Below are 24,616 nucleotides of genomic sequence, written 5' to 3'. Positions count from 1 at the left end.
GCTCTCTCTCTCTCTCTCTCTGGGGAAAAATTAGCCACATGTTTCTTACATGTCATCGTATAACGAAAGAAACTTTCGTTTAGCTAATGTTCGTGAATATTAGAATAACCAGAACGAGCATGACGTACATACGAGTATACATTATGATATTGTCGATGCGCTTTGCTGCCAAACGAAATGTGTGAATAAATTATTATCGTGAGAGAACACAAAATGACTATTTTTGTCGATAGAAAAATATTCATCGCTTTTGCTGGTTCGTATTTTATATCTCTTTGTTGACGTACATTCTACCGCATGCATTATCGTACGCATATTGAAGAGAAATGAAAAGTTGCGGTCATGGATGTGTATAATTTCTTACTTGTCCATAAAAGACGTGTTAGAGCTGAAAAAAAACTGAACGATAATAGTGAAGCAGCTGTAGCTTATTGGCATTTTTTACTTTGCTGGAAAGTTTGTTCGCTAGAAGAAAATACGCCCATCGTTTATATCAAACCGCATGGGTCGAGTGCCACATGGACGATGCATTATTAATGAATCTTTAGATGCAGCGTTAGCTTGAATGAACAGTTAAAATGTAGCTGTGCTACTGGAAGGATTAGGTGAACAGTTTCTGTGTCAGTGTTACGTATTTTTAATACGAAAAATTAGTTGAGTGTAAATTTCGATGGAGAATTAAAAACATTTCATAATTATATAATAAACATAATAAATTAGCAGTAGCAGCTTATTAAGTTAGTAATAAATAAATAAGAATAATTTTTTACTTTTGAATAACTCTATTAAAAATGTGCAATATTTTTTCGCTGTTTCCAGAAGTTCCAAAAAAAAAAAAAAACCGCTTTTATAAAACTCTTCCTATATATCGCCTATCATATGTATTATTCATTGAATACTATCTACACATATTGTCTTGTTACAAAAGAATCTAATCTAGAAATTTACAATACAGCCATCAACCTTGATTGGTGAGTAGAACCGATACGTAACCCGCCGAAGTTTTCAACAACTGGAACATTTTTTAAATATCGAATTGAGGTAAGACGAACATTTTTTGTATAATACATAAATTCATTTTAAATAATGGCAATTTAAAAAGTATATGATTGAAACTTGCATTTTCAGCTAGAGATGCGCTGCTAGATAATATGTTCGATATATACAAAATAATTAAACATAACATATTAAGAATAGAATTTCAAGTAACTGAAAAAACATACTAGAGTATGGATTAATCTGGCTCTCGGATTCTACTAAGTGCACAATAAAATACTTAAAATATCGTAATAATGCACTTTTTGTATGACAAATAACTTACATTGCAAAATGTTGACATCGTCATGGGAAATATTTTCCCAGCTGTGATATAAAGTGGTTTACTGGCGCAAAGCATGATTGGCATCAAGCTTCTTGCTACTTTCGCTTCCTTGTTATACCACGGATATTCATATGTGGCCTGATGTATGTTCTCAGACTGAGGAAATGCGACATATATGTTATTCGAACAAGAAAAAAAAAATAATCGTCCGATAAATTAATGCTAGCAAAATAAATATCGGCAATTTTTTTTTAATTAACACAGTATAAGAATATAAAATATCGGTTTGTACAAGTATCGTTTACATATAAATATAATTACGGAAAATATTATGTGTTATAAAAATATACGACACATGCTCTTTGTTTTACATTACAGCCTTTGTCATGTTATTCAATTTACTTGTATCACAAGAATTTCGCCAACAGCACAATAAAGGAACATGTGCAACGAAACATATACAATCGCTGAGGTGAACCATATCAATTGTGTCAATGACAGTTGACCCTCTTGGTTAATAACCTAGATTGTCACAGATCCAAATTATATATCCTCTGAAACTTGTCAAGTTGCATTTGATTATATTGTTTACGAAAGAAATTAGCCATCAAATATTTAAGTACCGTGATTGATCGAGAAATATGTCTTGCGTCTTGTTCATAGCTAAACATGGCAATTTATCCACAACTTTGTCGGAAACTCTTTAATCATAAAATTTTATATATACATATAAAATTTTATATGTATATATATATTGTTTTTTACTTACATCAACTAGGAGAAAAGCTTGAAGACAGAATAATATGCCAAAATAGAGCACCAGAACAAGTAGCATTAAGTCAAATGTGTGATCGATGATTTCGACGGATCTGCAAAATTCATTATTTTATAAAAAAATTACGAAAGTTTATATCGTATTTAAGTGTACAATGGCCTTAAACATTTCTTTTTAGACAGAATGATCGAACAATTTATCTTTTGTACCTGATCAGGCGGATGTGATCTTGGACGTTGTATTTCAAAGCTACGTCGAAGCTTCCATACTTTTCCAAGTGTGTCAATCTCAAATATAGATTTTCCAGTTGACCACATATGTGCAAAATTAGTAGACTGAGCAAGTGATCAGTCCCAGTATAGGAACAAGCACATACGATAACCGCGATTCCTTGTGCCAAGAACGTCAACTCGAATTGCGGACTCTTGGAAACATCATGCAAATAGTACGATGGTATCGGTAAAGGCTTTCCAGAATCGGTCAGGTTCGTCACCTGCCGAAGCATCAGACCGAAACAGGGAAAAGTGAAAATAATTATTATTGTCAAAACTACCCCGCATAATAATCCGCATATGGTAAGTGCGCGTATAATCCTTGCTCGTTTCAGCATAATGTCCCGCTCTTCTTTCATCTTCAGTTTTATCCAGTCTCTTTTGATCATTTCAATTAAGGGTAGTAAATCTACAAAAATCAGAGCGACATATTAATGTTTTATACTTGGTTATTTTTACAAGTTCCGTTAATTGAATTAGCAAATTAATAAGCGAACGACGAGACAATTATTTTGTTACACAATCTTTACCTGCTTGTTTTCGCGAAAGAATAAAGATTTTTAATGTTGCACCCATAATTGGTAGAGTGAATTGCAAATTTTCTATCATTAAAACCATGTCACCCCATACTCTTATCAATGATACTAAAGCCGGTATTGCCAATACGAAAAGTACCATGCTAAAGCTATACAGTAGTCGAATTTTCGATTTTATGACTGTATGATCTTTTTGGTTGTCTGGCGGCCATAATCCAATGATTCTTAACATGAGCCGAATTATACTAACGACGCGTTCGAAATCTGTTATTAGAAGGTTCTATTAGAGTTTTATATTACGCTATAAACTATAATTATATACATATATATATATATATACACATATATATGTATGTAAGATGTATATATATATATATATATATATATATATATATATGTACGTGTATATATGTGCATATTTGTAAAAATATAAATATATAAACGTTAAGATTGAAAATATGTTACATATGCGTATTTTTGCACGCAATGATTTTTTATCTAAAAAAATTATACAGTAATACCATTTCCATTCAAAGTGATACAATAAAATCTGAATATAATTGAAGTAGCATTGCGACAAATAGTTATAACGTTTTTCCCTCCTTATGAATATTTCTTTCGGATAAACTATGAATAATTTTACATGAGAGATCTCAACGTATATTAATATCCATCGGCAAAAAAATGGATGAAATTAACAATCATGATAATCATAATAATTGAATAGGAAAATGAGTGCACTGAAAACCGTGGACTGTGAAAAGAAGCACCATAATGTCCTCTTAAATGTTTCATGTTTAAGGTTTGAAAGATACTGCCTCTGCTTTGGGGAGAAGCTTCACTCACATGTTAGCTACATTTCATCTTGCATTCCGTTTAAAAGAAAAAAAGAAAAGAAAAGAAACTTTCGTTAGTCAATGTTCGTAGCAATGTCGTGAATATTGCAACAACCAAAACGAGCATGTTGCACACGTATGTTGCGAATATACCATATTGTATTGTAGTCGCGCTATGCTGCTAAAAGAAATGGGTAAATAAATTATTATCGCGAGAGCGCACAAATGACTATTTTCTTTCAATAGAAATATTCTTCGCTTTTGTTGGTTCGTATTTTATGTCTTTTTGCTGGCACGCATACTATCGTACATTCATATTATCGTATGCACATACTAAAGGGTAATGTAGAGTTCCGATTATGCATATATAAAGTTTCTTACATGTTTATAGGAGACAAGCTAGTGCTCTGAAAAAAACTTAACGGTAATGGTGAAGCGGTTGTAACTTGTTTATAGTTTTTATTTTGCTGAAAGTTTGTCCACTAAAAGACGATACATCCATCGAATATGTGCAAACGCATGGGTTGGGAGGCATAGGGAGGCATATGGACGGCACATTATTAATGAGCCTTTAGACGCAGTATTAGCTCCAACGACAACAGTTGCAATATAGCTACGCGACTGGAAGGATGTAGTGAACAGTTTCGGTGTCAGTGTTACTAGAACGCATCTTCAATTCGGAAAATTGGTTGAGAATATATCTCAGTTGAAAATTACGAATACTTGGTAATATAATATATATAGTACACATGGTAATTTAGCAGTTTATTAAGTTAGTAATAAATAAATAAGGATAATTTCTTATTTTTGAGTAAATCTATTAAAAGTATGCAATAATTTGTTGCTGTCTCCAGCAGTTCAAAAAGAAAAAAAAGAGTGATTTATAAAACTTCTTATATATTATAAATTGTCTATCATATGTATTATTAATTCAAATACTACTTATTACTAATATTGTCTACACACTACATATTGTCCATCTTGGTACAAAAGAATCTAATCTCGAAATTTACAATACAGCCATCAACCTTGATTGGTGAGTAGAACCGACACGTAACCCGCTGAAGTTTTCAACAACTGGAATATTTTTAAAATATCAAATTGAAACAAGAGGAAAATTTCACGTTCGATAAATAAATCCATCATAAATAATGACAATTTAGAAAGTTACTATTATAATGGGGTTTATTTCGTTATGTGCTCATTTAGTTACGATGCAAAATAATCCGCGTGTGTACAACATTATTAAACTTGATTATTAAAAGAACAATATTTCAAGCAACTAAAGAAATATTTTAGGGCATATTGATTGATTTGGCTTTTGAATTTATGCTACATCCACGACGAACAGCTTAATATTTCATAATGCATTTCTTAAAGTGCATATAACTTACATTGCAAAACGTTGACATCGTCATAGGAAATGTCTTTCCGGCTGTGATATGAAGTGGTTTATTAGCGCAAAGCATGATCAGCATTAAATTTTTTGCTACTTTTGGCTTCTTGTTGTACCACGAATATTCATACGTAGCCTGATGTATTTTTTCAGACTGAAAAAATACAACATATATGTTACCCGACCAAAAAAAAATAGTTTCCAGATATATTTATGCGAGTAAAATAAATATAGTCATGATTCTAAACCAACACTGTGAGGATGAAGAATATGTATAGATATTTTGTTACAGAAAGAACTATGAGTTATACAAATTTACGATACATGCTGCCTGTTTTGCAATTCAAGCCACTATCATATTATTTAATTTACTTGTGTCATGAGAATTTCGCCAACAGCACAATAAAGAAACATGTGCAATGAAACATATATAATCGCTGAAACGAACCATACTAGTTGTATCAGCGACAATTGATCCTTTTGGTTAACAACCTAGATTATCACAGATCCAAATTATATATCTTTTAAAACTTGTCAAGTTGCATTCGATTAAATTATATATAAGGAAAGTTGACAACCAAATTCTTAAGTAGCGACATTCAATTTTAAATAATAAATGATCAAGACATGTACTTTGTTACTTGTTCACAAATGAAATATTTAGAAAATTACCAATAACCGCTTGAGTCTGAGGCTCTTTAATTATGCCATTTTTCACATAAATTATTTTTAACTTACATCAACTATGAGAAAAGCTTGAAGGCAAAATAATATACCGAAATAGAGCACCAAAACAAGTAGCATTGAATCAAATGTATGATCGATAATTTCGACGGATCTGCAAAATTCATTGCTTTATAGAAAAATTATATAAATTTATATCGTGTTTAAGTGTCTAACGGTTAGAAAAATTTCTTTTTAGACAGGATAACCGGACAATTTGTTTCATGTACCTGATCAGGCGAATGTGATCCTGGACGTTATATTTCAAAGCTATATCGAAATTTTCATACTTTCCCATATGTATCAATCTCAAATATAGATTCTCCAGTTGTCCACATACATGCAAAACTAATAGACCGAGAAAGTGATCGGTCCCAGTATAGGAACAACCACATGCAATAAGCGCGAATCCTTGTGCCAGGAATGTCAACTCGAACTGAGGACTTTGGGAAATATCGTGCAAGTAATACGATGGTATCGGCAAAGGTTTCCCAGAATCGGTCAGATTCGTTACTTGCCTGAGAATCAGACCGAAACACGGAAAGCCAAGAGTAATTATTATTGTCCCAGCTGCCGCGAACAATCCGTACATAGCGATTGCGCGTGTAATCCTTGCACGTCTCAGCATAACGTCTCGCTCTTCCTTCGCTTTTGGTTTCACCCAGTCTCTCTTGATCATGTCAATTAAGGGCAGTAAATCTAAAAGTATCGGAATGGCATGTTAATGATCAATCGGTTTTTTTAGTCAATTGTTTAGACGCGTAAATAGACAAGTATGATAGATATTTTATTTTATTATAAAATGTGTACCTGTTTGTTTCTGCCAAATAATGTAGAACTTAAATATCGTATTCAAAAGTGGTATACTATATTGCATATTTTCTATCATTAAAATCATGTCACCCCATACTCTTATCAGTGATATTAAAGCCGGTATTGTCAATACGAAAAATACCATGTTAAAGCTGCAGAGTAGTCGAAGTTTCGATTTCATGACTTGACGGGTGTCTTGGTTGTCTGGCGGCCATAAACCAATAATTCTTAACATGAGCCGATTTATACTAACGACCCGTTCAAAATCTGTCGTTAGAGGATTCTACTAGAGTTTGATTTTATGCTGTATACTATAATTATATATGTACAGAGTATCCCACGGGAAGTTGCTGAAATTAAACGATTGGTTCTTTCCTCCATGACTTTAGAACGAGTCTTAAAGTTGGTCGTCCGCCTGAGGGTCAGCAGTTTTATTTTCGTGTGGTAGAAACAAGTCTGTGTGCATCAAAATGAATAATTTGACGACGGAAGAAAAGGTTTATCTTCGAGTGCTTCTTTTCTGAAGGGAAAATATATAGTAATGCTCATAGGAGGTTTTGTACTAAATATGGAACAAATAAAATTACGAACAAAAACATACTCAAAAGGTTAGAATTTATTAATTATTTAAACTTAGGCGTTATCACTTCATTTTTTCGCGATAAATCTGTGTTAAAATAATTTCTTATCTTTTTCTAATAAAATTATCGATAATTTTATGCCATATGGAACTATCTAAAATCGTAGACACGATTTGCTAGATCCTTCTGTGCCCATATCTGTAGAAAAAAATATTAAAAAAATTAAAAATTATTTTGAACAAAATCTAAATATTTCCATTCGGAAAGCTGTCCAAGCCTTTCAAATATTAAAATCAATGGTACGTAAGATTTTAAAACATTTCTTAACATACGTCCGCATAAAATAACATCTTATTAATTGCTAACCGAACGCGCTAGGACTAAACGTGTAGAATTTTGCAAGATAATAAATGCAATGTTTGAAGATGGAGATTTTGATGAAAAATTAATAACTTACGTGGATAAAGCACACTTCTGGCTAAATGACATTAAAAACAATTACTATATCGGAAATTCAACAACAGTGCCAGATTTACTAGCAGCTATTAAAAAGGTCGTCAGTAATATTAAACACGACACGTTAGAAAAAGCTTTTACGAGTTTTCGTAAAAGAATTGAGTTTTGTACAAATTCAGATGGTGCGCACTTCGAAACTTATTGTTTATCACTAGCTTTATCACTTACTATTTGATCATTATTACATTTTTCATCATTTTTTATCAACAAAATAAACTTGTACACTGATACACTAACTTTTTCTAAAATTTTATATATTTTTAAAAATTTTATTTATACCTATTAAAAACTATAGAGTTCTCTTTTTCCAACGCAATTTTTGCTTTTACAATAACTGAATACATTCGAAAATAATACCTGATTAATTTTAGCAACTTCCATAGAACACTCTGTGCATCCATATATGTAAAAATATAAATATATTAACGTTACATAGTAGAAAGTATGTTGCGCAAGCGTATATACATGCGTTTGATATTTTTAACAAAAAAAAAATTATAGAATAATATCATTTCTGTTCAAAGTGATAAAATACCAATAAGTTCTGTGGATAATTTCTGTAATATTGCATGAAAAAAGAGTTATTACGTTTTCTTTTTTTACGGTTACATTTTTCAAGCAGTAAGCTATGAATAATCTTACGCGACAGACCACGATGTGGACTGACATCCATCAGCAGAAAAATAGATAAAATTAACAATCATGACAATCATAATTTTCGAATAGCAAAATGAATGCACCGAGTAAAAACCGTGAAATCGTAACGAAAAGAAGTACCATTATGTCCGCTTGATCTTTTCATGTCCAAGGTATGAAAGACACTGCCTCATCCTCGGGCGAAAAATTTACCCACATATTTATTACGTGTCATCGCGTGCATATCTTGTAAAAAAAGAGAAAAACTTTCATTTAGCCAACGTTCTTAGCAACGTCGTGAATATTGTAACAACCAAAACGAGCATGTCGCACACGCGAATATACCATATCGTATTGTGGTCACGCTTTGGTGCTAAACGAAATAAGCGAATAAATTATTATCGTGAGTGCGCATAAAATGACTATTTTCTATCGGCAGAAATATCCACCGCTTTCCTTACTTTTTAATTTATGTCTCTTTGTTGTCGCACATACTATCATCCACATCATCGTACATACGTGTTGAAAAGTAATGTAAAGTTACAATTATTCATAGGTAGAAAATTTCTTACATGTCGATAGAAGACGAGCTAGAGCTCTGCGAAAAAGTTTGTCCCGTAGAAGAAAGTACGTCTACCAAACATGTAAAACTACACGGATCGAGAACCACATGGACAATGCATTATTAATGAATCTTTAGATGTAACGTTCACTCCAATGAACAGTTGAAATATAGCTACGCGACTGGAAGGATGAGGTGAACAGTTTCTGTGTCAGTGTTACTAAAATACATCTTTAACCCGAAAAATTGGTTAAAATTATATTTCGTTTAAGGGTCAAGAACACTTCATAATATATATATAATGGAAGGCATAGTAACTTAATGGTTTATTAATTAGTAGGTTTATTAATTTATTTAGTAGTAAATGAAAAAGAATAATTTTTTTACTTTTGAATAATTTGTTCTCTCTCTCTCTCTCTCTCTCTCTCTCTCTCTCTCTCTTTCTCTATTTCATTCTATTAATATCACGCAACATTCTGTCGCTATCGTTAGAAGTTGTACAGAGAATAGTTTGTAAGGCACTTTATACATTGTCCATTATGTTTACTGACTACATGTAACTAGTTTAATTACCAGCTGTACAATGTATTATTACAAAAAAAATCTAAGCTGGAAATTCAAATATGGCCATTAACCATGATTGGCGAGTAGCACCGATACATAACCCGCCGAAGTTTTCAACAACTGAAACATTTTTTTAATATTGTATGGATAAGAAACAAAAATTTTACGTATAATACATAAATTTATTTTAAATATTGGCAAAAAGTACATGATTTAAATTTGCATTTTCAGCTAGAGATGCGATACTAAATAATATTCAAGATAAACAAAATAATTAAACATAACGTATTAAAAATAGAATTTCCAAAAACTCGGGAAACATCTTAGAGTATAGATTGATCTGGCTCTGGGATTCGTATTAACAAGGAGATGGCAAGACATGTAAAATTGATAATTGAAGGATAATTGAATTATCGATATTACATATCTTGTCATCTCCTTGCACAATGAAAAGACTAAATATCATAATAACGCACTTTTTGTATGACAAATAACTTACGTTGCAAAACGTTGTCATCGTCATGGGAAATGTCCTCCCGGCTGTGATATAAAGTGGTTTACTGGCGCGCAGCATGATCAGCATTAAGCTTTTTGCTACTTTTGGTTCTTTGTTATACCACGGATATTCGTACGCGACTTGATATATTTTCTCAGACTGAAAAATTGCGACGTTTTTGTTATCCGAACAAAAGAAATAATCCACTACTAAATTAATATTAGCAAAATAAATATCGACATTTTTCTAAACCAACACAGCGATTATACAAAAGAAACGAGTTGTAGTATTGTAGTTACGGAAAACATTATGAGTTACAAAATTATAGGATACATGTGGCTTGTTTAATAAATTTCGAGCCTAACAATGAAGCCCTTATATTTTTGAGTAAAATGGGTCTTATTTTTCGATATAGTTTCCTTTTAGTTTGATACACTTTGTCCGTTTCTTTTTTAGTCCTTTCATTCTGTCAGCAACCTTCACGAAAATCGTTATTAAGATTGCTATGTCTACTTTTGAACTTTTGAAACTATCGATAAATTATTGTTTTTGATGGTACTTCATCACCAAAAGCCGCAACAAGCCGTTCCATATATTGTTGTAGAGTTAAATTATTCTAAAAATCATAGAAAATTATCGCAGGAAGATATTCTCGATTTAAATCCATTTTTTTCACTTCATTTCTCAACTTTGACATGTTATAAAAACGAAACCAATTGACATTTTTTTGTTTAATCAATGCCTATTAGCGTGAAAATTATTAAATTTTATAAAAATATTGTTGTCGGTAAGTTGGCAATGCTAGAATTTTCAACACAGAACAATTTCATAGAAATTTTCGCGAAACGTTTGCAGTAACCTACGTAATGACACATAATATGCGCCAATGATAGTTTTTCCTTTTTGAAGATAGCCGACGAGCAATATGCCATTTTATCTTAAAAATAGTCCCTTTAACTTTTTCAGTCGAATGAAATATCTTTGCCTTCTTCGGAGCAGGTTCACTTGGTGAAATTCACTGTTTTGGCTGTTCTTAGTTTTCAGATGTGTAATGGTGAATCCAGGTTTCATCAATAGTTACGAATGAACACAAAAAATCTTTTGTATTCCGCTTGAATTGGTCCAAAGACCCCTTTAAAATGTTTTGTCAAATGCGTTTCTGGTTCAATGTCAGTAAATGCGACACTCATCGCGCAGTGAGCTTCCTCATATCCAAATCTTCATATTAAATTTTGAACATATATGTTCCGAAAATATGCATCTGCTATCTCTTTGACATTCAGTCTCCGACCATTCAGTACGATTTGATGCATTTTGTCAACTATTTCCTCAGTTGTTGTAGTTTTTAAACGACCTGGGCTCTCATCATCAATCATACTTTTATGGTTTGCTTCAACCCGGCACCCCAAATTTTCATTGTTGAAAACAAATGAACAGAGCCACCGTAAACAAAATCCAACTCGATCTTGATTTCCGTGGAGATTTTCTCTTTCAAACTTAATCATGGAACGATATTCGATTTTTACCGTTAAACAAACAGACGTACCACAACTGACTGTAAAAACAAAACTAAACCCCACATATGGATGATCATTTGGGAGCAGCTATTAAATTAAAAAGGTGTAGAGCTTTCACGCTCTTTAACAGTTTAGTCAGCTTTATAACAGTTTTCGACCAGTGACATCATCTTCATGTTCAGTCTCGAAACTTATTAAAGAACCAACGTATGTCCCCTGCTTCTCATTGAAGCAATTATTATATTATTCAATTTACTTGCATGATGAGTATTTCGCCGACAACACAATAAAGACACATGTGCATCAAAATATATACGGTATCTGCGACGAACCAAATCATTTGGGTCAAGGATAATTGGCCCTTTCGATTCACAACCTAGATCGTTACAGATTCAAATTATTGTATATTCTCTGAAATTTGTCAAGTTGCATTTAATGATATTGTATACGATGAAAATTATGCAACCAAATTCTTAAGTAATGCAATTGATCAAAATGTGCGTTTTTTTAAACTTGTTCACAAATGAACTTGGAAAGCTACGACTAACTGTTTGGGTCAGAGGTTCTTCGAACATTTCGGCACAAAAATTATTTCTTACTTACTTCAACTATGAGAAACGCTTGGAAGCAGAATAATACGCCGAAGTAGAGCACCAGAACAAGTAACATTGAATTAAACGTACGGTCGATGATGTCGACGGACCTGCAAAATAGGCTGATTTAAATAAAATAATATAAATTTATTTCGCGCTTATGAATATAATGATTTGAATAATTCTTCTTCAGACGGCTTACCTTGACAATTTATTTTGTGTACCTGATTATACGGATGTGATCCTGGACATTGTATTCAAGAGCCGCATTGAAATTCGGATACTTTTTCATACGTGACAGTCGCAAATGTAGATTTTCCAGTTGGCCGCATATGTGCAAAATCAATAGTCCGAGAAAGTGGTCGACCGCAGTATAGGAACAACCACATGCGACAGCCGTGATACTTTGCATCAGTAGTGTTAATTCGTACTGCGGACTTTTGGAAACATCGTGCAAGAAATATGATGGTACGGGCAACGGTTTTCCAGAATCGGTTAGGTTCGTCACTTGCCTGAGTCTCAAACCGAGATATGGAAAACTGAAAGTAATTATTATTCCACAAAGTGCCCCGGAGATTCCGCAAATGGCAATTACGCGTACAATCCTTGCACGATTCAGCATAACATCTCGCTCCTCTTTCATCTTTGGTTTCATCCAGTCTCTCTCGATCATGTTAATTAGAGGTAGTAAATCTAGAAAGATCAGAGTTTTATATGGATGTTTCAATATATATCTTCGCCATATAGCACCAAAGTTGCAACAACATTGCTGCCACATTGTTGTAACATTGTAACATTGTTGCAACATTGTAACATTGTTGCAACGTTGCAGCAATGTTGCTGCAACTTTTTGTGTTCGGGTTGTGTACGGGTTCGTTATAAGTCAATTATATAAAAAAATTAAAATATAATTACAAGACAAATTATTTTGTTACATCATTTGTACCTGCTTGTTTGTACCAAATAATGCAGATTTTGAATATTGTACCTATACACGGCAAACTGTATTGCATATTTTCTATCATTAAAATCATATCCCCCCATACCCTTATCAACGATATTAACATTGGTATTGTAAGTATGAAAAGAATTGTCAAAAAGTTGTATAGCAGCCATATTTTCGACTTTAGTGCCTCACGAGTGTCGTAGTTGTCTGGCGGCCATAAGCCAGCGATTCTTAATATGAACCGATTTACACTGAGTGCCCATTCGAAATCTGTGATTAGAAGCTGCTACTTGAGTTCGACTTTATGCTACGAATTATAATTTTATATATATATATATGTATAATTTATATATATAATTTATATGTATATATAAAAATAAATATTTATATAAACGTGGGGGATTAAAATATGTGCACAGCGTATTTGAGCGTATCATTTTTTCTATGAATAAACAAATTATAGAAACAATATAGATGACAGAGAAAACATAGACAATAATGAAATTTCCATTTTAAGGTGATAAGATATCAACGGATTTGCCAAACAATATCCGTGACATTGAATGCAGCAAATAGTTATTACCTATACAGCACACAAAGTTGAAAAAATGTTGCTGCAACGTTGCCGCAACATTGCAATATTGATGCAACGTTGCAGCAATGTTGCTGCAACTTCTGTGCTGTGGGAACGTTCTCTTCTTTTTATGATTAATTCTCTCGAGCATGATATACTATGATTAATTTTGTAAAAGAGTACGTAACGAGATCACTAAAAATCTATTGGAAAGAATTGCACGATATTAACAATTATGACAATCATAATAAATAAAGAGGAGGATAAGTGCACTGAGTAGAAATCATAATTCGCTAACGAAGAGAAGCACCATTATGTTCTCTTGAACGTTTCATGTCTAAGACTTAAGGGATACTGTCGTTCTCTCCGGGAAAAAATTCATCACGTTTGCAATATGTCATTATGCATGTTTGCAAGAAAACTCTCGTTTAGCCAACATTTACAATTATGTCGTGAATATTAGAACATAAATGAGCAAGATACGCTCACCAGTACGTATTATTATATTGCTGACGCTCTTCGATGACAAAAGCAGCTAATGAATAAATTATTATAGCGGGATCGCACATATGACTAGTGTCCGTCGGCAAAATATATCTTCGTTTGTTCGTTTTCTTGTTTCTTTTATGCAACATATATTAATGCTCACATTACAGCTACGTACGCATACATTGGAGGGTTATGAAAAATTGTGGTTATAAATGTACGTAGAAATTCTTATGTGTCTACGAGACATGTTAGAGCTCTGCAAAAAATTTTAACGATAATGGTGTAGCGGCTGTAACTTGTTATCACTTTTTACTTTGTTGAAAAGTTTGTTCGCTAGAAGAAAATACGGCCCTCGAGTATGTAGAGCCTCGCCTGGGTTGGAAGCCACATGGACGGTGTATAATTAATGAATCTTTAGATGTAGCGTTAGCTTGAACGAACAGTTGGAATGTAGCCACGCGACTGGAAGGATGAGATGAACAGTTTCTGTGTCAGTGTTACTAGAACTCATTTTGGATGCGGAAATTAGGTTAAGAATATATTTCGGTTGAATATTAAGAACACTTCGTAATACATATAGTACGTATAATAATATAGTACGTATAATAACTTAGAAGTTTATTAGTAATAAATATGAGAGAATAATTTTTTACTTTTGAGTAACTTTCTCTTTTTCTCTTTGCCCCTCCTCGCTCGCCATTTCTTTCTATTAAAATCGCATAACATTCTGTTGCTATTTCTAGTAATTCATGAGAGAATAGTTTATAAGACACTTTATATATTGTCCATCATGTTATTGATTACATATAACTAGTTTAATTACCAGCTATATGATATATTAATACAAAAAATTTTAAGTTGGAAATTCACAATATCGCCATTAACCTTGCTTGGTAAGTAGCACCGATACGTAACCCGCCGAAGTTTTCAACAGCTGAAACATTTTTTTAATATTATATAGAGAAAAGACAAAAATTTTACATATAATATGTAAATTCATTTTAAATAATGGCAATTAAAAAAGTACATAATTTAAAAATTTTTTAAATAAGAATTGTATAGCATAAAAAACCGAACATTTTGTTTAAAAAGTTGTTTCTTATCTGCAATGATTATTGATATAGCTTAAAGGGGATGATATTTTGAGGAGCAGTTTTATCTTCTAAGGGGGGACAACCGTTTATTGGGTCAAAAATAGTCAATTTTTTTTCGCTTAATAAACAGAATTTGATGTCAAAAACATATTTCCAAAATGTCAAGCCGAAATTTGAACGATAAAGATTTTTACAGATCGTTTATTGTCCGCAAGTGTACGTGCGCAGTGCGAACGTTCTGGTATACGTCGTATATTTCGCCAAATCGGAGACACCCACTTCGCGGATGTTCCTTGTAAGTGCACAATGAAAAGTCTAAAATATCATGAAAATGTATTCCTTGTATCCGAAATAACTTACGTTGCAAAACGTTGACATCGTCATGGGAAATATTTTCCCCGCTGTGATATAAAGTGGTTTGCTGGCACGCAGCATAATCAGCATTAAGCTTTTTGCTACTTTTGGTTCTTTGTTGTACCACGAAAATTCGTATGCTGCTTGATGTATTTTTTCAGACTGAAAAATTGCGACATTTCTAATATTCGAAGAAATAATCTGCTAAATAAATTCATGTTAGTAAAATTAATATCGTCCGTTTTCTAAACCAACACAGTGATTATAGAAAAGAAACGAATTATAGAATTATAGTTACGGAAAATACTATGAGTTATAAAATTATAGGATACACGTGGGTTTTTTGATAAGTTTCGAGTCTAACAATGGAGTGCTTATATTTTTGGGCAAAATGGGCAAAATTTTATTTTTCGATACAGTCTTCTTTTAGCTGGATATAATTTGTCCACCTCTTTTCCAGTCTTCTATTTCGATGGCAAAGTATTATAGATTAGGTCAAGTCCTGCAATATCCGTTTACGGTGTCAATCATGTCCTTATTGATCGTGGATTTTTTTCACCCAATCATTTCTTTATTTCTTCGGAAATAAAAAGAAGTTGAAGAGGTCGAAGAGGGTGAATCAATTTGTAAAGCATAATTCATGCTTTGGCCATAATGGTTGCAAATGTGTGAGCTGGCGCGTTATCCTAAGATGAAAAAGCATCTTTTTCTTCTTTAAATGTATTTTTCGCGATTTCCTCCTTCAAATGTTCTAATAATGATGCATAATATCCGCCAGTGATAGCTTTTCCTTTTCGAAGATAATCGATGAGCTATTCCAAAGAACATACGCCATAACTTTTCCGGCCAAATAAAACATCTTTGCCTTAATTGGAGCAGGTTCGCCTGATGAAGTTCACTTTTTGTTAACTGACCCTTGCTTTCAGGTATGTAGTGGTGAATTCATGTTTCGCCAACAGTCACGAATGGATGCAGAAATTCTTTGTATCTCGCATGAATAGGTTCAAACATTGCTTTGAAATGTTATGTTGAATGCGTTTTTGTCCAGCGTCAGCAAACGTCGCACTTATTGCGCAGCCAGCTTTCTCATGTCCAAATTTCCATGCTAAATTTTGAACATACATGTTCCGAAGATATGCATCTGTTATCACTCTGACTTTCAATTTCCGATTATTCAGTACGATTTGATGCACTTTGTCGACCATTTCCTTAGTCGTTGCAGTTTTTGGACGAACGCTCGTCATGAAACATATTCGTATGGCCACGCTTAAACTCGGCTACCTAAACACCGTTGAAAACAAAGGAGCAGAATCACTGTAAACAGATTCTAATTCGGTTTTGATTTCCATTGGGATTTTTCCTTTCAGATTTAATCATGGAACAATATTCTATTTTTTCTATCGTTAAACAAACATACCAACAGGCTAAACAGGCATACCACAAATGATTGTCAAAACAAAATAAAGAGTCATATATGGCTGACCATTTGGGAACAGTTATTAAAGAGATGCAGTGCTTTCATACTTTATAGTTTCCGACTGGTAACGCCATTTTCATGTTCAGGCTTGAAATTTATCAAATAACTCACGCATGTTGCCTGTTTTCCATTAAAGTAACTATCATATGATTCAATTTACTTGTATCACGAGTATTTCGCCGACAGCGCAATAAATGCACATGTGCATTAAAACATATACGGTAGCTGTGACGTACCAAATCAATTGTGTTAAGGATAATTGGCCCTTTTCATTAACAACCTAGATTGTTATAGATTCAAATTATATATTCTCTGAAATTTGTCAAGTTGCATTTAATTATATTGTATATGACGAAAATTGACAACCATACTTAAGTAATGCAATTGATCAAGAAGTGCGCTTTGCAATTTGTTCACAAATAAATTCGGTAAATTACAAATGTCTGTTTTGGTTGGAGGTTCTTCAAGCATATACTTCGGCGCGCAAAAATTATTTTTTACTTACTTGAACTATGAGAAACGCTTGTAGGCAGAATAATACGCCGAAGTAGAGCATCAGAATAAGTAGCATCCAATTAAACGTATGGTCGATGATTTCGACGGACCTGCAGAATACGATGATTTAATGAAGATGATATAAATTTATTTCGCGTTTATGGACATAATGTCTCGAATAATTCCTCTTCAGACGGCTTACCTTGACAATTTATTTTGTGTACCTGATTATGCGGACGTGGTCCTGCACGTTATACTCAAGAGCTGCATTGAAGTTTGAATACTTTTCCATACGTGACAGTCGCAAATGTAGATTTTCCAGTTGACCGCATATGTGCAAAACCAATAGCCCGAGAAATTGGTCGATCGCAGTATAGGAACATCCACATGCGGTCATTGTGAATACTTGCGCGAGGAACGACAATTCGAACTGCGGACTCTTAGAAACATTATGCAAGTAGTACGATGGTATGGGCAATGGTTTTCCGGAATCGGTTAAGTTCGTCACCTGTCTGAGTCTTAGACCGAGACATGGAAAACCGAAAATAATTATTATTGCAAAAATTGCCCCTGACATTCCGCATATGGTGATTGCGCGTATAATCCTTGCACGACTTAGCATAACGTCTCGCTCCTCTTTTATCTTCGGTTTCATCCAGTCTCTCTCCATCATGTTAATTAGAGGTAATAAATCTAGAAAGATTAGAGTTTCATCTTGATGTTTCAATATTGATCTTTCCTACAAATTTCGTTACAATTGTATAAAGGAATAAGCAGACAATCACAAGACAGTTGTTTTGTTATAGAACTTGTACCTGCTTGTTTATACCAAATAATGCTGACTTTGAATATTGTACTTATAAACGGTAAACTGTATTGCATATTTTCTATCATTAAAGTCATGTCCCCCCATATCCTTATCAGCGATATTATAGTCGGTATTGTAAGTATAAAAAGCATTGTCATAAAGTTGTATAGTAGGCGTATTTTCGATTTTACCGCCTCACGAGTGTCGCAATTGTCTGGCGGCCATAAACCCACGATTCTTAATATGAACCGATTCAGACTGACCGCCCATTCAAAATCTGTCATTAGAAGCTGCTACTTGAGTTCGACTTTATGCTACAAATTATAATTTGATGTATATAATTTACGTATATATATATAAAAACAAATATATGACGTGGGGGATTAAAGTATGTGCGCAGCGTTCTTGAGCCTATAGTTTCTTTTACAAATAAAAAAATTATAGACGATAGAGACAATAATATTTTCATTTTAAGGTAATAAAATTAAGGTATCATTTAAAAATAAAATTAAGGTTTCATTTTAAGGTAATTTAAAAGTAATAAAATATCAACGGATTTGCCAAATAATTCCCGTGACATTGAATGCACCAAATAGTTATTACGCTCTCTTCATTTCATGATCAGTTTTTTTGAGCATGATATATTATGATTAATTTAACAATTTACTTTAGAGAGATCGTGACCAGATTTGTAAAAATCTATCGGAAAAAATTTATTGACGTTATTGACAATTATGATAATCATAATAATTAGGGAGGGTAAACCGTATAAGATTGAATATGAGGCCTGCATTGAATAAAAACCGTGATTTGTTAATAAAAAGGAGCACCATTATGTTCTCTTGAACCTTTCATATCTAAGACTTATAGAATACTGTCGTTCCCTCCGGGAAAAAATTCATCATGTTTGTAACATGTTGCTTATAAAACATGCATGCTTATAAAAAAATAGCAAGAACTTTCGTTTAGCCATTATTCGTAACAATATCGTGAATATTAGAACACGAACGAGCAATATGCGCTCACAAATATGTATTATTGTATTATATTGTTAATCCGCTTCGATGGCGAAAGAAGCGAATGAATAAATTATTACCGCGGGATCGCACAAATGACTATTGTGCCATCGGCAGAAATATCCACCGCCTTCGTTTGTGTTTTTGTCCTCTTTTTACACATTACAAAGCTCACATTACAGCTACGTACGCATACATTGGAGGGTTATGAAGAATTGTGGTTATAAATGTACGTACAAATTCTTATGTGTCTACGAGACATGTTAGAGCTCTGCAAAAAATTTTAACGATAATGGTGTAGCGGCTGTAACTTGTTATCACTTTTTACTTTGCTGAAAAGTTCGCTAGAAGAAAATACGTCCCTCGAGTATGTAGAGCCTCGCCTGGGTTGGAAGCCACATGGACGGTGTATAATTAATGAATCTTTAGATGCAGTGTTAGCTTGAACGAACAGTTGCAATATAGCCACGCGACTGGAAGGATGAAGTGAACAATTTCTGTGTCAGTGTTATTAGGACACATCCTTTAATGTGAAAATTTGGTTAAGAGTATATTTTGGTTGAGGATTAAAATCACTTCATACGTAATATACATATAATATATCGTAATATACATATATAATATATAATAGTACGCATAGTAACTTAATATTGTTAGTTTATTAATTTAGTAGTAATTGTAAAAGAATAATTTTTTATTCTTGAATAACTCTCTTTTTCCCTTTTTCTCCCATCTTCTCTCTTTCTCTCTATCTCTCTTCTTCTCTCTATCTCTCTTCCTCACTCCCTCTTTCTTTCCATTAAAATCGCGTAACATTCCGTCGCTCTATCTTTAGTCATTCAACTTGTAAGGAGAATAGCTTGTAAAACATTTTGTATGTCGTCCATTATGTTTACTGACTACATGTAACTAGTTTAATTATCACCTATATGATATGTTAGTACAAAAAGGATCTAAGCTGGAAATTCACAATATGGCCATTAACTATGATTCGCGAGTAGCACCGATACATAACCCGCCGAAGTTTTCAACAACTGAAACATTTGTTTAATATCGTATAGAGAAAAGACAAAAATTTTACATATAATACATAAATTCATTTTAAATAATGACAATTTAAAAAGTACATGATTTAAACAAGCATTTTCAGCTAGAGGTGCGATGCTAGATAATATGTTCAATATAAACAAAATAATTAAACATAACGTATTAAGAATAGAGTTTCAAATAACTTGAAAAACATACTAGCGCATTAATTGATCTGGTTTTCGAATTCGTACTAAGTGCACAATGAAAAGCCAATGAAAATATCATAATAACGCGCTTTTTGTATGGCAAATAACTTACGTTGCAAAACGTTGCCATTGTCATGGGAAATGTCTTCCCGGCTGTGATATAAAGTGGTTTACTAGCGCGCAGCATAATCAGCATTAAACTTTTTGCTACTTTTGGATCTTTATTATACCACGGATATTTGTACGTGGCTTGATGTATTTTCTCAGACTGGAAATTGCGACATTTGTGTTATTCGTACAAAAGAAATAATCTGCTGCTAAAATGTTAGCAAGATAAATCATCATCATTTTTTTAAACTAACAATAGTTTTCTAAATTAATAGTAATAGGAAAAAACGAGTTGTAGAATCATACTTACGGAAAATACTATGAGTTATAAAATTATATGATACACGTGATTTGTTTGATAAGTTTCGAGCCTAACAATGAAACACTTATATTTTTGAGTAAAATGGGTTCTATTTTTCGATATTAGCTTGATATACTTTGTCTGTTTCTTTTCTAGTCCTCTCATTCCATCAGCAACCTTCACGAAAATCATCATTATGATTGCTGTCTACTTTTGAACTTTTGAAACTATCGATAAATTATTGTTTTTTGATGGTGCTCCATCATCAAAAACCGCAAGCCGTTCCATATACTGTTCTAGAGTTAAATTACTCTAAAAATCATGGAAAATTATCGCACGAAGATGTTCTCGTTTAAAATCCATTTTTTCACTTCATTTCTTAACTTTGACACGTTTTAAAAACGAAACCAATTGACATTTTTTTGTTTAATCAATACTTTTTAGCGTGAAAAAACATCGTATCAAATTTTATGAAAATATTGTTGCCTGTAAGCTGGCAACGCTAGAATTTTCAACACAGAACAGTTTCACAGAAGTTTTCGCGAAACTTTTGCAGCAACCCATATAATAACGCCAGTGATAGTTTTTCCTTTTTGAAGATAATCGATGAGCAATATGCTGTTTTATCCCAAAAACATCCCCATAACTTTTTCAGCCGAATGAAACATCTTTGCCTTCTTCGGTGCAGCTTCAGTTGGTGAAATCCACTGTTTTGGCCGTTCTTCTGTGTAATGGTAAATCCATATTTCACCAACAGTTATGAACGGACACAAATCCTTTGCATCCTGCTTGAACTGGTTCAAAGATTCCTTTGAAATGTTTTGTCAAATGCGTTTTTGGTCCAATGTCAGCAAATGCGGCACCCATCGCACAGTCAGCTTCCTCATACCTAAATCTATATATTAAATTTTGAACACACATGTTCCGAAAATATGCATCTGCTATCTCTTTGGCCTTCAGTCTCCGATCATTCAATACGATTTGATGCACTTTGCCGACCATTTCCTCATTGTCGTTGTAGTTTTTAGGCGACCTAACCTCTCATCATCAATTATACTTTTACGGCTCGCTTCAACTCGGCACCCCAAAATTTCATTAAATTGAAAAATTTCATAAATTGAAAACGAATGGGCAGAGTCATCGTAAATAAAATCCAACTCGATCTTGATTTCTGTTGAGATTTTCCCTTTCAGACTTAATTATGGAACGATATTCGATTTTTACCGTTAAACAAACAGACGTACCACAATTAATTGTCAAAACAAAACTAAACCCCGTATATGGCTGACCATTTGGAAGCAGCTATTAAAAAGATGTAGAGCTTTCACACTTTACAACAAATTTCGACAGGTAACATCATCTTCATGTTCAGACATCATCTTTATTGGTTCGAACCTTATCAAACATCAACCAACGTATGTTCCCCCTTTTCCATTAAAGTAACTATTATATTATTCAATTTACTTGCATGACGAGTATTTCGCCGACAATACAATAAAGGCACATGTGCATCAGAATATATATGATAGCTGCGACGAACCAAATCATTTGGGTCAAGGATAATTGGCCCTTTCGATTCACAACCTAGATTGTTATAGATTCAAATTATATATTCTCTGAAATTTGTCAAGTTGCATTTAATTATATTGTGTATGATGAAAATTGATAACCAAAAGTAGTTCTTAAGTAATGCAATTGATCAAAATATACATTTTGAAACTTGTTCACAAATGAACTTGGTAAGTTACGAATAACTGTTTGGGTCAGAGATTCTTCGAGCATACATTTCGGCATAAAAATTATTTCTTACTTACTTCAACTATAAGAAACGCTTGGAAGCAGAATAATACGCCGAAATAGAGCACCAGTACAAGTAACATTGAATTAAACGTATGGTCGATAATGTCGACGGACCTGCAAAATAGGCTCATTTAAAAACTGATATAAATTTATTTCGCGCTTTTAAACATAACGTTTCGAATCATTCTTCTTCAGACGGCTTGCCTTGACAATTTACTTTGTATACCTGATTATGCGGATGTGATCCTGTACGTTGTATTCAAGAGCCGCATTAAAGTTCGAATACTTTTCCATGCGTGACAATCGCAAATGTAGATTTTCCAGTTGGCCGCATATGTGCAAAACTAATAGTCCGAGAAAGTGGTCGATCGTAGTATAGGAACAACCACATGCGGTAGCCGTAATGCTTTGCATCAGTAGTGTCAATTCGTACTGCGGACTTTTGGAAACATTGTGCAAGTAATACGATGGTATGGGCAATGGTTTTCCAAAATCGGTTAGGTTCGTCACCTGCCTGAGTCTTAGACCAAAATATGGAAAACTGAAAGTAATTGTTATTCCACAAAGTGCCCAGGATATTCCGCAAATGGCAATTACGCGTATAATCCTTGCACGATTCAGCATAACATCTCGCTCCTCTTTTGTTTTCGGTTTCATCCAGTCTCTCTCCATCATGTTAATTAGAGGTAATAAATCTAGAAAGATTAGAGTTTTATATTGGTATTTCAACATATAGTTTGCCTTATAAGTTATGCTAATTGTATAAAGGTGGAAGCAATAATTACTAGACACTTATTTTGTTATACAATATGTACCTGCTTGTTTGTACCAAATAATGCTGATTTTGAATATTGTACTCATAAATGGCAAACTGTATTGCATGTTTTCTATCATTAAAATCATATCACCCCATACCCTTATTAGCGATATTAAAGTCGGTATTATAAGTACGAAGAGCATTGTTATAATATTGTATAGTAGCCGTATTTTCGATTTCACTGCCTCACGAGTGTCGTAATTGTCTGGCGGCCATAAACCCACGACTCTTAACATGAACCGATCAAGACTGATCGCCCATTTGAAATCTGTCAGTAGAAGCTGCTACTTGAGTTCGACTTTATGCTACGAATTATAATTTGATATATATATATATATATATATATATATATATATGTATAATTTACATGTATATATAAAAATAAATATTTATATGAACGTTGGGGATTAAAATATGTGGACAGCGTATTTGAGCATATCGTTTTTTCTATGAGTAAATAAATTATAAAAACAATATAGATGATAGAGACAACATAGACAATAATGAAATTTTCATTTTAAGGTGAAAAGATATCAACGGATTTGCCAAACAATATCAGTGACATTGAATGCAGCAAATAGTTATTACCTATACAGCATACAAAGTTGAAAAAAATGTTGCTGCAACGTTGCTGCAACATTGCAATATTGTTACAATGTTCCAGCAATGTTGCTGCAACTTCTGTGCTGTGGGAATGTTCTCTTCTTTTTATGATTAATTCTCTCGAACATGATATACTATGATTAATTTTGTAAGAGGGTTCGTAACGAGATCTCTAAAAATCTATTGGAAAAAATTACACGATATTAACAATTATGACAATTATAATAAATAAATAGGAGGATAAGTGCACGGGGTAGAAATCATAATTCGCTAACGAAGAGAAGCACCATTATGTTTTCTTGAATGTTTCATGTCTAAGACTTAAAGGATACTGTCGTTCCCTCCGGGAAAAAATTCACTAG

General features: G+C 33.2%; 5 protein-coding genes across 6 annotated transcripts; all 5 read right to left on the bottom strand.

The window, feature by feature from the left end:
• Positions 1-798: 798 nt before the first annotated feature.
• Positions 799-3,187, bottom strand: LOC112589986 (odorant receptor 43a-like). Its single transcript, XM_025305230.1, has 6 exons — positions 2,899-3,187; positions 2,306-2,777; positions 2,091-2,190; positions 1,724-1,843; positions 1,322-1,477; positions 799-1,012 (listed from the first exon to the last, which is right to left on the bottom strand). The coding sequence occupies exons 1-6, from the start codon at positions 3,134-3,136 to the stop codon at positions 959-961; spliced, it is 1,140 nt and encodes a 379-aa protein (XP_025161015.1). The 5' UTR covers positions 3,137-3,187; the 3' UTR covers positions 799-958.
• A 1,437-nt stretch (positions 3,188-4,624) lies between these two features.
• LOC105180802 (odorant receptor 43a-like) lies at positions 4,625-9,302 on the bottom strand. The gene is made up of 7 exons (XM_025305236.1): positions 8,547-9,302; positions 6,670-6,939; positions 6,090-6,558; positions 5,869-5,974; positions 5,509-5,628; positions 5,135-5,290; positions 4,625-4,817 (listed from the first exon to the last, which is right to left on the bottom strand). The coding sequence occupies exons 1-7, from the start codon at positions 8,569-8,571 to the stop codon at positions 4,764-4,766; spliced, it is 1,200 nt and encodes a 399-aa protein (XP_025161021.1). The 5' UTR covers positions 8,572-9,302; the 3' UTR covers positions 4,625-4,763.
• Positions 9,303-9,395: 93 nt separating this feature from the next.
• LOC109503634 (odorant receptor 43a-like) lies at positions 9,396-13,970 on the bottom strand. Its single transcript, XM_025305235.1, has 7 exons — positions 13,956-13,970; positions 13,084-13,369; positions 12,362-12,830; positions 12,148-12,247; positions 11,801-11,920; positions 10,031-10,186; positions 9,396-9,651 (listed from the first exon to the last, which is right to left on the bottom strand). The coding sequence occupies exons 1-7, from the start codon at positions 13,968-13,970 to the stop codon at positions 9,598-9,600; spliced, it is 1,200 nt and encodes a 399-aa protein (XP_025161020.1). The 3' UTR covers positions 9,396-9,597.
• Positions 13,971-14,839: 869 nt separating this feature from the next.
• LOC105180804 (odorant receptor Or2-like) lies at positions 14,840-18,713 on the bottom strand. Its single transcript, XM_019840323.2, has 6 exons — positions 18,382-18,713; positions 17,791-18,259; positions 17,577-17,676; positions 17,232-17,351; positions 15,601-15,756; positions 14,840-15,080 (listed from the first exon to the last, which is right to left on the bottom strand). The coding sequence occupies exons 1-6, from the start codon at positions 18,656-18,658 to the stop codon at positions 15,027-15,029; spliced, it is 1,176 nt and encodes a 391-aa protein (XP_019695882.2). The 5' UTR covers positions 18,659-18,713; the 3' UTR covers positions 14,840-15,026.
• Positions 18,714-20,166: 1,453 nt separating this feature from the next.
• On the bottom strand, positions 20,167-24,569 carry LOC105180806 (odorant receptor 43a-like). Of its 2 annotated transcripts, XM_011137087.3 has the most exons (7): positions 24,542-24,569; positions 23,650-23,919; positions 23,061-23,529; positions 22,849-22,948; positions 22,499-22,618; positions 20,738-20,893; positions 20,167-20,424 (listed from the first exon to the last, which is right to left on the bottom strand). In XM_011137087.3, the coding sequence occupies exons 1-7, from the start codon at positions 24,564-24,566 to the stop codon at positions 20,371-20,373; spliced, it is 1,194 nt and encodes a 397-aa protein (XP_011135389.2). In that variant the 5' UTR covers positions 24,567-24,569; the 3' UTR covers positions 20,167-20,370. The 2 variants fall into 2 exon arrangements, with proteins under 2 accessions (XP_011135389.2, XP_019695863.1); XM_019840304.2 differs by lacking the exon at positions 20,167-20,424 and having other exon boundaries at positions 20,467-20,893.
• Positions 24,570-24,616: the final 47 nt, after the last annotated feature.

The sequence above is a fragment of the Harpegnathos saltator genome, unplaced genomic scaffold (genome assembly GCF_003227715.2).
Source record: "Harpegnathos saltator strain DR-91 unplaced genomic scaffold, Hsal_v8.6 scaffold682, whole genome shotgun sequence".
In the NCBI taxonomy this organism is placed as follows: Eukaryota; Metazoa; Arthropoda; class Insecta; order Hymenoptera; family Formicidae; genus Harpegnathos; species Harpegnathos saltator.
Note: the sequence above shows the minus strand (reverse complement) of the source record. Positions and strands in the feature narration are given on the sequence as shown.

Coding starts and splice junctions, on each gene's coding strand:
- LOC112589986 (XM_025305230.1), bottom strand. CDS start 3,136: ATGTTAAGAATCATTGGATTATGGCCGCCAGACAACCAAAAAGATCAT. Junction 2,191..2,305: donor GATCACATCCGCCTGATCAG/GTACAAAAGATA, acceptor TGAATTTTGCAG/ATCCGTCGAAATCATCGATC. Junction 1,478..1,723: donor GCGAAATTCTTGTGATACAA/GTAAATTGAATA, acceptor GCATTTCCTCAG/TCTGAGAACATACATCAGGC.
- LOC105180802 (XM_025305236.1), bottom strand. CDS start 8,571: ATGAAAAGATCAAGCGGACATAATG. Junction 6,559..6,669: donor TATTTGGCAGAAACAAACAG/GTACACATTTTA, acceptor CGATACTTTTAG/ATTTACTGCCCTTAATTGAC. Junction 4,818..5,134: donor CGATGTCAACGTTTTGCAAT/GTAAGTTATATG, acceptor AAAATATTCCAG/TTGTTGAAAACTTCAGCGGG.
- LOC109503634 (XM_025305235.1), bottom strand. Junction 12,831..13,083: donor TATTTGGTACAAACAAGCAG/GTACAAATGATG, acceptor TGATCTTTCTAG/ATTTACTACCTCTAATTAAC. Junction 9,652..10,030: donor CGATGACAACGTTTTGCAAC/GTAAGTTATTTG, acceptor AAAATGTTTCAG/TTGTTGAAAACTTCGGCGGG.
- LOC105180804 (XM_019840323.2), bottom strand. CDS start 18,658: ATGACAGATTTTGAATGGGCGGTCAGTCTGAATCGGTTCATATTAAGA. Junction 17,677..17,790: donor GACCACGTCCGCATAATCAG/GTACACAAAATA, acceptor CGTATTCTGCAG/GTCCGTCGAAATCATCGACC. Junction 15,081..15,600: donor CGATGTCAACGTTTTGCAAC/GTAAGTTATTTC, acceptor AAAATGTTTCAG/CTGTTGAAAACTTCGGCGGG.
- LOC105180806 (XM_019840304.2), bottom strand. CDS start 24,566: ATGAAACATTCAAGAAAACATAATG. Junction 22,949..23,060: donor GATCACATCCGCATAATCAG/GTATACAAAGTA, acceptor CCTATTTTGCAG/GTCCGTCGACATTATCGACC. Junction 20,894..22,498: donor GCGAAATACTCGTCATGCAA/GTAAATTGAATA, acceptor CGCAATTTCCAG/TCTGAGAAAATACATCAAGC.